Below are 12,031 nucleotides of genomic sequence, written 5' to 3'. Positions count from 1 at the left end.
GGATGTGTTCATCCTCCAGGCTTCCCTAAGGCTTCCTATGGAGGTTCCTGATATATGTTTGCCCTCAGCTTTGCATTTGCACCCTCCCAGTCCCAAATATCCACCTCAGCACAGGAGTAGCCTGCTCCTGAACCTGGCTATTCCCAGTATCTGCACCAAGATGCAGGACAGATGATCCTGGCAATGATAATAGGATGGTTTTTTTTCAAGCTCTGTCTGCAAGTAACACTGCTAGATGGGATGCTTTGGCTTACTTTGTCTCTGCTGTCTATTGCAGAATGTGATATAAAAACCTGCATTATCAACAAAACAGGATGTGACTTAGGTTTCCAGCCAGTGGTTGCTATGTCTGAGGATGGTTGTTGCCCTATCTTCTCTTGTAGTAAGTACCTCGTTTCTTTAAGGCGTTTTATTTATTCCTTGAAGTGTTTAATTATTCTAAATGAGTTAACATCGTGGCAGGAGCCTATTCCTTTCCCTCTCAGCCTTTACAATTAGGTGTTGTTTTGTTTGTTTGTTTGTTTGTTTGTGTTTTGTTTGTGGTTTTTTGTTTGTTTTTTAATTAGAATAACTGGTTCAGGTTCTCTGTATTCAGGGAGTGTAAGGTATTGACCACGTAGTGAATGATTGTCAAACTGGTTAAGCTCCACTGCCAATTTATATTTCCAGATTCAGACACATAAGCCCTTTAGCTTTGTAGCCAGCATGGTGGTTAACAATAAAGAAAAGGTCAAATAATTTCAAGTATAGGTAAAAAAACCACATGGCAAACAGATTTTACCTTATGGAAGATACCAGAGTATTATCCCCACTTGATGCATAACATCTAAGCAGATGCTACATGTGGGCTTCTGAATACCAACTAGTACCACGTACTAGTTGCTTTTTTTCCCCTCTTGTGTGGGCTATTAAGTTCAGCTCTACCATTTGACTTCTCTAAATCACTCACAATTCAGAGATAAGTACAGTAACTGCATCATTCCTAGCACAACCTTTCAATTTTTTTTTCCTTACAGTACCAAAAGGAGTATGTGTTTCTGAAGGAGTTGAATTCAAGGTAGGTCTTCTTGTAGACACTTCTTCGTATGAGTTAATGTTGCCTGAGTCAGAACTATCTGAAATTCTTGTTTTCAACCTTCATACAGGATTAGAATGGCCTGTAGTTCTTCCCTGCCAGTAGTCTCCCTCCCAACCCCAAGCAATCTGTGATTCTGGGGTAGGTTACTGAATAGGTAATGCTAGAGACCAGTAACTTGCTTACTGAAAGAGATCTTTCCTATTCTTTAAAGTCAATGGGTCAAAATTTTTAAATCTTATTGAATGTTGTAAGAGTATTGCTTGGTCAAACTGACCAAAAATAGATGTTTTTTGAATTTGTGAGAACTCATTTAACATCATTGATACAGTTGGGAGTGGCAGCCTTGTGTTCATTTTGTGATACCATTGGTGAGGTTTTAGAGATCTGGATGTATATTCATTTCAGGAAATTCTTCCAAAAATAAACCTCATAAGTATTAGGTTTTCTGATAGGCCAGAAGGATGTTTATTCCAGAACCTTATGAATTCTTGTCATGGTTTTCTCTCTCCCCTGTATTTCCAGCCAGGGGCAGTGGTGCCTAAGGGCTCTTGTGAGAACTGTGTGTGCATGGATGAGCAGGATCCTGTGACACAGACCAACCGCATCCAGTGCCTCCCAGTGCAATGCCAAACCTCCTGTCAGCAGGTCAGCACCTCCCTGACCACAGTGCCTGTTGAGCTGAAACAGGGACAGTGTAACTGCTTTATCTGTGCAATATAGCAGGATAGACTCCTCTGTTACTTGTTTTATTAAGTCCTTTTAAGGGTGCTGGTTATTTTTGCTCCAGCAAATTTAAGAGGTCACCCTTGGAAAGGTGCCCTGAGGGGAAATGATTGCAAACCTGTTAAAGTCTAACTACTGCAAGATGTTTGTGTCATTCTGTTGGTGTTGTCTATTGTCAGCTCATAAATGAAGACTGTGAGAAACTGCAGTGGTTTATATGTTTCCAGACACTTTCACTTGTGGGCAGGGAATACTCAGTTACTTCTCAGTACTTGTGAGAATCAGCACTCAAGTTGTTCAATCTGTGACAGAGTATAAGCAGGGTGATTGCTTTTGCACTCATGCCCAGATAAGGACAGATGCACCACCAATGTCAAAAATGGACAAAACCTTTCATTACACTTTTTCCTGAAGCCAGCCACACCCACAGCCACCAGAAGACCAATGGACTCCTAAAACACAGGGGAGAAAATCTTCCCATGTCTGGCAGCAATAGTTCTTGTAGATAATTATATCAGACCAAGCAGTGGTGGCAGATTGTGCAAGTAATCATGCGCTAAATTAATTTATTTGACCTCTTTTGCAAGTTAATCAATGACAGGGTCTTCCTGGCAATTGAAGTACCCAGAAGTCAGTAAGGCAGAAAAATTACCAGCTTTGATTGTCAGACTTAATGTGGTTCCAACAAGTTTCAAAAGACAACAAAATTGAAACTGGAAGGTTGGCTCATTTCCTCTGCCATCTTCAGTGTAGCTTTGATCCAAAGATGCTTCAGCAACCAGACATGGGTAAACATGGATAAATGGAACCTTTATTCCCACAGGGTTTTCGCTATGTGGAAGAGGAGGGTCAGTGCTGCAGCCAGTGCCAGCAAGTGGCATGTGTGGCAAATTTTCCATCTGGCAATGTGACCATTGAGGTGAGCATTCTCTTGCTCTGCACACAAGGATGAATTATCAAAAGGACCTCAGCATGTTTTCAAACAGTGTCACAATTTCAAGGCTGGGAGGACCTCAAGGAGATGTAAAAATATCAGTGTTTCCAAAATGAATGTAGATGTTTATATAGCTGTTCCCTGCTGTGTGCATCTCACAGGCACTGCCATGTTGACAGTTATATTCTCTGGCAGGGATGGAAATCATGTTACCTCCACTTCTCTTGACATGAAATAGCAAGAAAGAATTTGGAAGGGATGCTGACATGGTGTAAATACTGCTCTTGCAGAGATGCATGTGCTGGCTTCTCATCACACTGCTCCCATCTGAAGTAGTTTCATTATCTTGCCCTGGAGATACAGGGATACAGTGTGAGCAAGCTGATATAGCTGTGCTGCCACTGGTTCTGAATCTGCTGAGGCAGAAATCAAGTGACACAGCTGCTGTAGTGTTCCATGACTTGGTGACACACAGAGATAATACGTCATGTCTTGCAAATGTAGCGTTTTGTAGGCATGAGCTGAGACTTTAAAGGATGGGCTTGATGATCTTGGAGGCCTTTTCCACCCTTAATGATACTATGATTCCATGATTCTAGCTCTTTGGTTTTATTACAGCCTGCTACTCCTATGTATGGTTAATGATGCTGTTTCAACCAGTGGCTTGTCTTACATGCAATTGCTTCTCTGACAGCTCTTGTGTTCTACATCTTTTCTATTTCATCCTTTTATTCCTTGATAATTTATCTTGCAAGGTAGATTTTTTCTGTTCCAATATATTGTTTTTATCTCTGCATGAGGAGGCTTTGCAGTTATCCATTAATCTCTATTGCAAAGACGTTTTTCTTTTTCACTCCTTCTATCTATTAAGAAAGAAAACTGTTAAAATCCTTTGAAAGCGTAATTTTTCTCTTGTGTATATTTTAGCCCACAACATTAACACACCTACCTCTTGGCATTTCTGTTAATACCTTTATGCTCATTCTGGCATTCTTTCATTCTTTCCCCCTGGGAGGCCACATAGACTGGTAGTGGGTGAGCTTGGGACATAATTAGTAGCTGTGAGTTGCAGACATCTCCGCCCTTCCAGAGTGATATGAGCAACCCAGTCTCTGCCGGTTCATTGACTTTATTACTGTTTCAGTGTTTTAATTTTATTGCTATACTCCATTGGCTTGGTTTTCCCTTTTTTTTTTTTCTTTTATTTTTTCATCAGGTTGGAAAGAGTTATAAAGATCCATATGACAACTGTACTCACTACACATGCACTGAAACAGCAGGCCAGTTCTCCTTGACTAGTACAATAAAGGTCTGCCTACCGTTTGAAGAAGCAAACTGTGTGCCAGTAAGTATTTTACAGCCAGAAAAAGATTTCTGTAATGAACTCTGATGCTGGCCTGGGAGTAATATTTGCTGTTTTGAATGAGTATTTCTTGATCTTTCTCATGTGATCATCCTTGTTTGGAGGAAATGTGCTTTTCCAGCCCTGTGTCCAATGGAAATAAAGCAAAAATATTTGCAAACAAGGCCACACAATTTACATTGTTGTGGGATAAACACTAGAACTTGAAAGAGAAGGGTATTGGAGCAATAGGAAGGAGGGATTTTTCATCACTTGAGAAACGTTAGTATTATAAAATGCAATTGAATAAGTGGTAACTCACCATGGATCCTTGGGGGACAGATGAACAAAGTATCTTCTGATATGTGGTGTACCATGAAGTGAGGGAGTGGAACATGAATGAGCAAGGATAACATTCATACCCAGGCTCTCAGCTATTGGTGGTTTCCAGTAACTTTCAGAAACATTTTGGGACTTCACAGCAGACCAAAGCAGGGACTAGGACAGCCATGTACTCGAATTAGCTCTGGGGTAGGCTCTGCCCAGGTCAGACTGTTCAATTCCAGGGTCAGCTGTCATTCTCTGGGGCTGGGGTTTATATGCCAGTTTCAAAATGACCTAAATAAGGTCAGGCATGTATTACAGGGCATCTAACCTGGCTTGTAAGAGGATATATAGTTCTAGGAAAATTCACTCCCTTCCTTGCTGGATGATTTGTTTTGGTTTGGGTTTGTTAAGCAGCTTTATATATAACTGGTACACAAACAGGTCTGATGAGGAATTTGTGTGGGTTAGAGATGAGGGGCTGTAACTGAACTCTCATCATTGCTACGGTCTGCTTAGCACTACGTGCATCTGAACTGACTGCTTCTGGTTACTTTCAATACAGGGCACAGTTGAGGTGTCTCCAGATGGCTGTTGTAAGACATGTGAGTGCATTAAATCACTGCTTCTCTATTCCAATACTGTTTGGTCCTTCCTTGCTTGTAGCTCTGTTTCTGCATGCACTGAGAGCCTGCACATTCCACAGACTGAAAGATAGTTTTACAGCAGCAGAACTGTTCTGTACCTCACAGCCAAGACTAAAAATCTGCCTCGTTCTTCCAATGGGAACACTATTTTTTTTAATCTCCTTTGCTGTGTTTTTAAATAACTGAAATACTATTAGCTTGAACTATACTCCTGATAAGAAAACTTGTAGAACATATTCTCTGTGTTCTTGCATCTGCAAATTGCATAGAAACGAAGTTTTGGGGTTATTTTTCTGTAGCATCTACTCAGAAATCCTAGGTTGTTATAGAGCCACAAATGTAATTTATAGCAAATTTAGAAAAACCTAAACCCTTCATGTCTCCTTTAGGTCTTGATTCAACAGTATCTTTATATGCTAAAGCTAATCCACAAATAAAAAAGTACATTGACCACTGAAGAATCATTTTTCTGAATTAATGCCTCTTTCACTTGTATTTGTGGTTTTGGTTGTGCATTTGAACTGTGAGAAATGTTACTAGGATGAACTGTCCTTGGTTTACTAGCAGATACCTTTCAAAACATTTGTTCCCCAGTCTGAAGAAGCCTAACAGAAGTGTTCTTCTGCCCAGGTATTGACCTGCCACAGAAATGCAAACGCAACGTGAAGGAGCAGTACATCGTGCATGGCAACTGCAAGTCAGCTGCTCCTGTCCCAGTGCCCTTTTGTGAGGGGATGTGCAGTACCTACTCTGTGTAAGTGGAAGCCTTTCTCTGTCCTCCTCTGTGGCTTGTCTTCCTGGGTTCTTGTCACCAGTGTGCTGCAGCTGCTTGTCCCCTTGCTGCTGTTCGAAAGGACCCGGTTGGGAAACTGGGTGTGCAGAAGAGATCATTAGCAATGGTGTGTTACAGAGTGCCTTGTCTTAGTCAGGAAAATATATCCCTTGGGAAAGACATCAGCTAAATTTATTAAACATGCTCTTAAAACATGTCCTTGTATGGTTTTTAAACAGCTGCTGGAGGTTTTCCTTCCTTTTGTTCTCTGCATGAATCGCTCCTTTCTGACTTGCCTGATGAGCCTAATCCAAAATCCACTGAAGTTACTGGGACTTTCCCCACTGTGTCAAAGGATCTGGCCCTGCATGGCCAATAGCATCCTTAGGAAAGGCTGTCATGAATAAGCAGAAAAATAGATAGGAAATTTTGTTCCTTAGTAGTGTGTGCACTTGGAGTAGCAAATATAGAAGACCACAGGCAGCAGACTGATATGAAAAATCTCATTTCTATAGGTATTCCTTTGAGGCCAGTGACATGGAACACAAATGCACTTGCTGCCATGAAAAAAGAAGTCACAAAGTGAAGGTGGAACTGGTTTGTTCGGACCGTAAAACAGTCCAGTTCACATATGTGTACGTAGATGAATGTGGATGTGTGGAAACAAAATGCCCAAAGAGGATAACATGAGTATTAACTAAAGGAAATACTTTATCTCCCATTTAATCCTTCCCTAGCAAGTGAGTAGTTTAGAAAACAGCTGTGAGTAACCTTCAACTGACCATAGTAGCACTTTTTCTTTCTGGTATTATATGCAGTTATGGAAATCAGCTAAGATTTTACTCTAGATGTTTGTAGAATAAACTGCTATTCAAAGAGAACTTGTTCTCCTGTTTCAGTGATGCTGCTAACGGGGCAAAGTGGCTGATGTCTTTAATCCCACACTGATGTATAAACCAAGGTTATTACAAGACACTCTAGAGACAGCTGATGCCTTTCAAAAGTCCTGCCTGAAGAAGATGCACATTTTTAAACCATAACCACATGTATCACTTCATTTCCCTTAGAAGGGAAACAGCAATCACTTCCACAGCTGCAGTTCAGGCAGAGGCAGGACTTGGTTCAGGGCCACATTTCTGTTTTTCTCCCCAGTGGTCCCAAATCTACTTTGGCTGTGACTGGGTCACTGGAGGAAGTCAAGGTGGTTTTATTCCTTCTTCACAGTGAGCACTATGTCAGGAGTGTAGGAGCATGGATCTTATATATACATTACAAAATGAATATATTTGCATCCTTATTGGGAGTCTCACTGGGGGTTTTTATTATTTGCCAACATCAAGCTCTGATCTGTGTGTCAGTTCAGTCTCACTGTTGAGTCTCACTGCCATGGCTGTGATTTGTGTTACAAATAATTGACTCCCAGCTAGCATGCCCAGTGGTACTGGTGACAGTATTTCATGTGGACAGGGATCAAAATGATCCACTAATATACCTTGAGAGTGCACAAAGAAGGCAGGTGGTTCTGTTATTTGAGCATTATGTTTTTGTGACCTGAAAGAGAACTGAAGACTGTGACTTTCTTAGTGTCCTGCACTCTGCTGTGGAGGCTTTTTGAGAATTGTTTCGCAAGGAATGCTTTTGAACTGACCAAATAGATATGATATGCATTATACTTTAGCTTTCCATTTTTAAATGTTGCAGCTCTTGAGCCCCAAGGAATCTTTAATTTGCTTTTTTTTTCATAATAAATCCTTCCAGCAGATGTCAGGTTTCTTTGATTTGTACTGTTTCATCATGGTATTACTGATATTAAAATTGTGGGGATCCTTGATATTGCTTAATTATAAGTTGTAGAAAACTCCAAATAATTCAGTTAACTGTCTGTGCAATGCATGTCCCTTGGAAGGCACAATTGCTTGACTGAGGCTCATGTACAAATTTTGCATTAGTCCAGAAAACTGTTTTTATTGATACAAATCAAGTGCACAAATGTTTTTGCAATGCAAAAAACAGCACCAAAAAAAGGACATTCCTTTTCCTTTTCTCCTTGCCTTTCCCTGAGGGGGAAGAGGCCATTCTTTTGTCATCAGAATAGTAAGCAGACTCTGTAAATAGTCATATACACACTCATGCAAATCAACCAGCCAACCAACCCCTCAAATCAATAATTGTCAGCAAGATGACTTAGCAGGAACAGGATCAGAAATCTTTCGCATCTTTGCATTATCTTCCGGGGGGAGAAGGGAATAAACCACAATGTAATCATACCAGCTGTCTTTAGATTTCTATTCTCTTGTGTGTTTCAGTGATGGTGACATTTTATACAGAAGCTGAGAATGGCATTGATTTAAAGGCATGCTTTCCTGCTCATTTTTGGCATGCATTTTGCTTTTCAGGCAAGTGAAATTCTCAAACCAAAGGCATATTTCCATCTCCAGGATGCTTTTGATCATGTGAAATCTCACATGCTCCTTCTTCATTCCCCGTTATACCTGGCACTCCATTTACTCAGTCAATCCAGCACCTAACTGGCCTATGTGATACTACTTAGAACCCTGATGGCCAGGTTTAAAGAGAACACTTCGGTTCTCTGTTTGGAGGTGCAGTCTTACTTAGCTGCCAGCAAGGTAAAGCTTTTTTAATGAGAATTTCAGCTTCTTCAGCTAAAAGACAGTCAGTAAATATTACAGAATCACGAAATATGCTAAGCTGAAAGAGACCCATAAGGATTATCGAATCCAACTCCTGGCCCTGCACAGGACACCCCAAGAGTCACACCATGTACCTGAGAGCAGTGTTCAAATGCTTCTTGAAATCTGCTAGGCTTGTGCTGTGACCACTTCCCTAGGGAGCCTGTGCCAGTGCCCAGCCACTCTTTGGGTGAAGAAACTTTTTCTAATATCCAACCTAAACCTGCCCTGACACAACTTCAGGCCGTTCCCTTGGGTTCTGTCATGGGTCAGAGAAGAATTCAGTGCCTGCGCTTTCTCTTCCCCTCAGAAGGAAGTTGTAACTGCAATGAGGTCTCGACTCAGTCTCCTCCAGGCTGAACAGACCAAGTGACCTCAGCCCTTCCTCATACACCTTCCCCTCAAGACTCTTCACCATCTCTGTTGCCCTCCTTTGGACCCTCTCTCATTGTTTAATATCTTACATTGTGGTGACTGAAACTACACAAAATACTCAAATGAACATCTCCCCACCCACCACTAAACCAAAAGTCAGCCTGGAGGCCGTTCAATAAAGCTGCTGCCAAGCTGACCCCTCTTGCTCAGTGCCTGTGCCTCTGCATGCAGCAGCAGCACTGCTGCTGGTACAGAGCAAGCTGGACTGCAGCAAAAGGCTGTGTGTCCTTTAGGCTGTGGCCACAAGCTCCCACCAGAATGGGCAAAGGGAAACACAGGTGGCCTTGCCTGAAAGAGCTTGGCTTGACCATGATCCTGCTGCTGTTGCTGTGTGGCTGCTTCTCACGTGTGCAGGATCAAGCCTTCATCTGTAGCCCAAGGCCATCTCTTCTGGTTACTGACTGGTCTCTGCAAGTCAAATGTTTCCCGGGCGTAACTCAGGAAAAATCAGTGGCATGGCTCCAGGTACTGTTTCTTCCTTTTGTGTGAATTCTTTACACCAGCATAAACTTCAGTGGGGTAACCCCAGGAGAACCAGTGCTCAGCTGAGCCAGGCTCAGCTGGTTTCAGCCTGTAGCCATTCTTTCCTTATCACACGAGGATGGTACTCCCAGCTCGCTGAACAGCTAGCCCTGAGCCAACACACCAGGAAGTACTGTCACATATTGCTAAAACAAATATTTGTCAGAAATACTGCTGCATGTCAGATGAACAATTCCTAAGACACTTTATCATTTTATTGGTGTGTTCTGAGTCTGGGTTGCTGTTATAAGATGAACTCTGACTTGCCTGTTTGTTTGAGGCCTGGAAAGGTCAGTTCACAACAGTACTTTGTAGTTTAGCTAATTTTTTTTCTTTTGCTACCAGTTATTGGCATTTGCAAGGAGGAGAAGAAAATTCAAGTTGTACTCTGAATTTTTATTTGGGGAGAGGCACTATTCTTTGACCTAGTTCTCTCCTGAGTGATCCCCTGGCTGTGGAATCCAGCCAGTAGTGTTATCTATGGTGTGCTTTATTGATATCAATCTATTCTGATATCTAGAATCTCGAGTTAAGAACAAAGACCGTGAACTGTAAATGCCCTCTGATACAGAAGGGATTGTTTAAAAGAATGCTGCACCTACTTTGTTTTCGTGTAGCAGCTTAACAATTGCAAAGTTGCAAGGTAAATGTGAAAAAAATTGTCTAAATATCACTCAGGAAAGTTATCTGATTAGTAATGAACCAGAAAAGAAAAGAATCTGGCAAATTCGATGGATCATCTCTTAGGTAAGGGGGAAAATAAAGATTGAGTGGTGTGAGAGCTGTGCCTGATGCTTCTAACAAATTCGATTCGTGTGTTCAAAGACATTTTCTTGGCCTTGTTTGTATTTCCCTCCTGATCTAACATAAGGACAAAGGTAGGCCTTGTTTCTTTTATGTGATTGTTTCTTTTATATGATTGTAATATTTTAAGTTCACAAAGCCTTCGTGCAGTGATATATAATATGGTATTTGCTACTTACCTGGCATCCCAAACATCCTTTAGGAGAAAGAACCGTGACAATTTTCCTGAGACACCAAGACAAAGGTATCAGTTTTGAAAATCTTTCTTGTTTTTACACTTCAAAGAATCTGATTATTCAGTATCTTTAGGGCAACAATAGGGTCTCAGTTTACCTTGTACAAGGCCATTCTCAGAGCCATTTAATCCCTTGACAATCGAAATGCCTCTCAGGAGAGCAGCCTCATTGGAGGCCTGCCTGGTAATTGGCCTTCTGTCAGGAGCAGGCCACAGTTTGATCATGAAGCCACAAAAACGTTGTAATTTCTTCAGCACTTTCCTTTTCTCTAAAAATGGTGAAGGCTCAATTTCCATCAGTACACTGTAAAGCAGTTTAATTGATAGTCCCTGGCTGTAATTTAATTATTCTTTTTAAATTCAAATGCAATCTGTCCATTGGCTTCCTGTGGATTGACACTTCTGGTCACAGATATCCCTGTTTCACTCGAGTTTGATTTCTCCAAAGGCCTGTTTTTAAACTATCTTCCTTGTTGGAAAGAAAATTATTTAACTACAGATTCTCCAGAGCATCCAGTACAGAAACCAAGAAAGACTGAATAGGTAGCCAATGGTTCATCCCATTTACCTAAAAGAAGTCTGTATAAATCAGTACTTGAAGCACTGTACTCCTTCTGTTTAGTTACTGAAAATTGCTATGCATCTTACCTCAGCCCAGCCCTCCTCTGGAAGTGTTCCTACCTCTCCTTCTTTTGATTTCCTAGTCTGAGGTATGTACAGCCCTACCTCATCTAAATCCTTTAAGAAAGGTAAGGATTTGATCCCAAATGCCAATGTTATATTTGTGACAGGAGGCACCAGATATTTGCCACAAATTCTGCCAACCCTATATCCTACTTCGAACATCTCAACCAGCAGCACTTTCAGTGGAAAACTCTTTCACCCTGATTTTTACTAAGACTAATGCTGAGAACAGTTTCATAGCTTATAATAGCTTCTTTGTAAAGGGCTTAATCTCACTTGCTTTTAACATTTATAGTCATCTTCTAAGTTTTCCCTTTACTCTTTTTCTGGTGTTTTAAATGTAGTCCTTAGAAACTGATCTCATTCTCAACCCTGACACTGAATGAGTCATATTTTGACCTACATTAATTTCCCTTAGCATGACTCCAGCAAATCAAAGGGAGCTTAAAATTGGGCTAAATTACAGTGAAGTTAGTGCCATCCCTATATGTTTTATTTATAAGTCATATTAAGCTTCAATGTGTGAAGGTGTCTGAAGAAGCGTATAAACAAGAAGTGTTCTAGCTCTGAAATGGTTTGTTTCATGTCACCCCTCTCTCTACACTGTTATTCAAAGAACATCTTGAGGCAAGTCCATTGCCACTCCTTTAGAGCATCTTGTCTTCACTTCTTTACACATCTCGACATTATTCTATATTGACTGATCTATTTCCTGTAACGCCATAAAAACCTGGCTTAAAACCAGAGTTTCATCTGACAATGCAGTAAGCATTGTTCTATCAACAAAAGGCTACTCTAGTGCACTGTGGCCATACCAGCTGCCACTTTATGGCCTGGAATC

At 41.1% G+C, this 12,031-nt stretch overlaps 1 protein-coding gene across 2 annotated transcripts in view; it reads left to right on the top strand.

The window, feature by feature from the left end:
* The window catches only part of LOC134551086 (mucin-5B), a 43,621-nt gene extending 36,920 nt beyond the window's left edge, over positions 1–6,701 (top strand). For both annotated transcript variants that reach the window (XM_063398210.1, XM_063398209.1), the window contains exons 40-47: positions 278–382; positions 1,017–1,057; positions 1,601–1,723; positions 2,625–2,720; positions 3,952–4,080; positions 4,967–5,006; positions 5,679–5,802; positions 6,336–6,701. In XM_063398210.1, the coding sequence (XP_063254280.1) occupies positions 278–382; positions 1,017–1,057; positions 1,601–1,723; positions 2,625–2,720; positions 3,952–4,080; positions 4,967–5,006; positions 5,679–5,802; positions 6,336–6,510 (833 nt within the window). In that variant the 3' untranslated portion in view covers positions 6,511–6,701. The remainder of the gene's footprint in view (positions 1–277; positions 383–1,016; positions 1,058–1,600; positions 1,724–2,624; positions 2,721–3,951; positions 4,081–4,966; positions 5,007–5,678; positions 5,803–6,335) is intronic.
* Positions 6,702–12,031: the final 5,330 nt, after the last annotated feature.

The sequence above is a fragment of the Prinia subflava genome, chromosome 5 (assembly GCF_021018805.1).
Source record: "Prinia subflava isolate CZ2003 ecotype Zambia chromosome 5, Cam_Psub_1.2, whole genome shotgun sequence".
Lineage (NCBI taxonomy): Eukaryota > Metazoa > Chordata > Aves > Passeriformes > Cisticolidae > Prinia > Prinia subflava.
The sequence above is the reverse complement of the archived record's forward strand: the minus strand, read 5'-3'. Positions and strand labels throughout refer to the sequence as shown.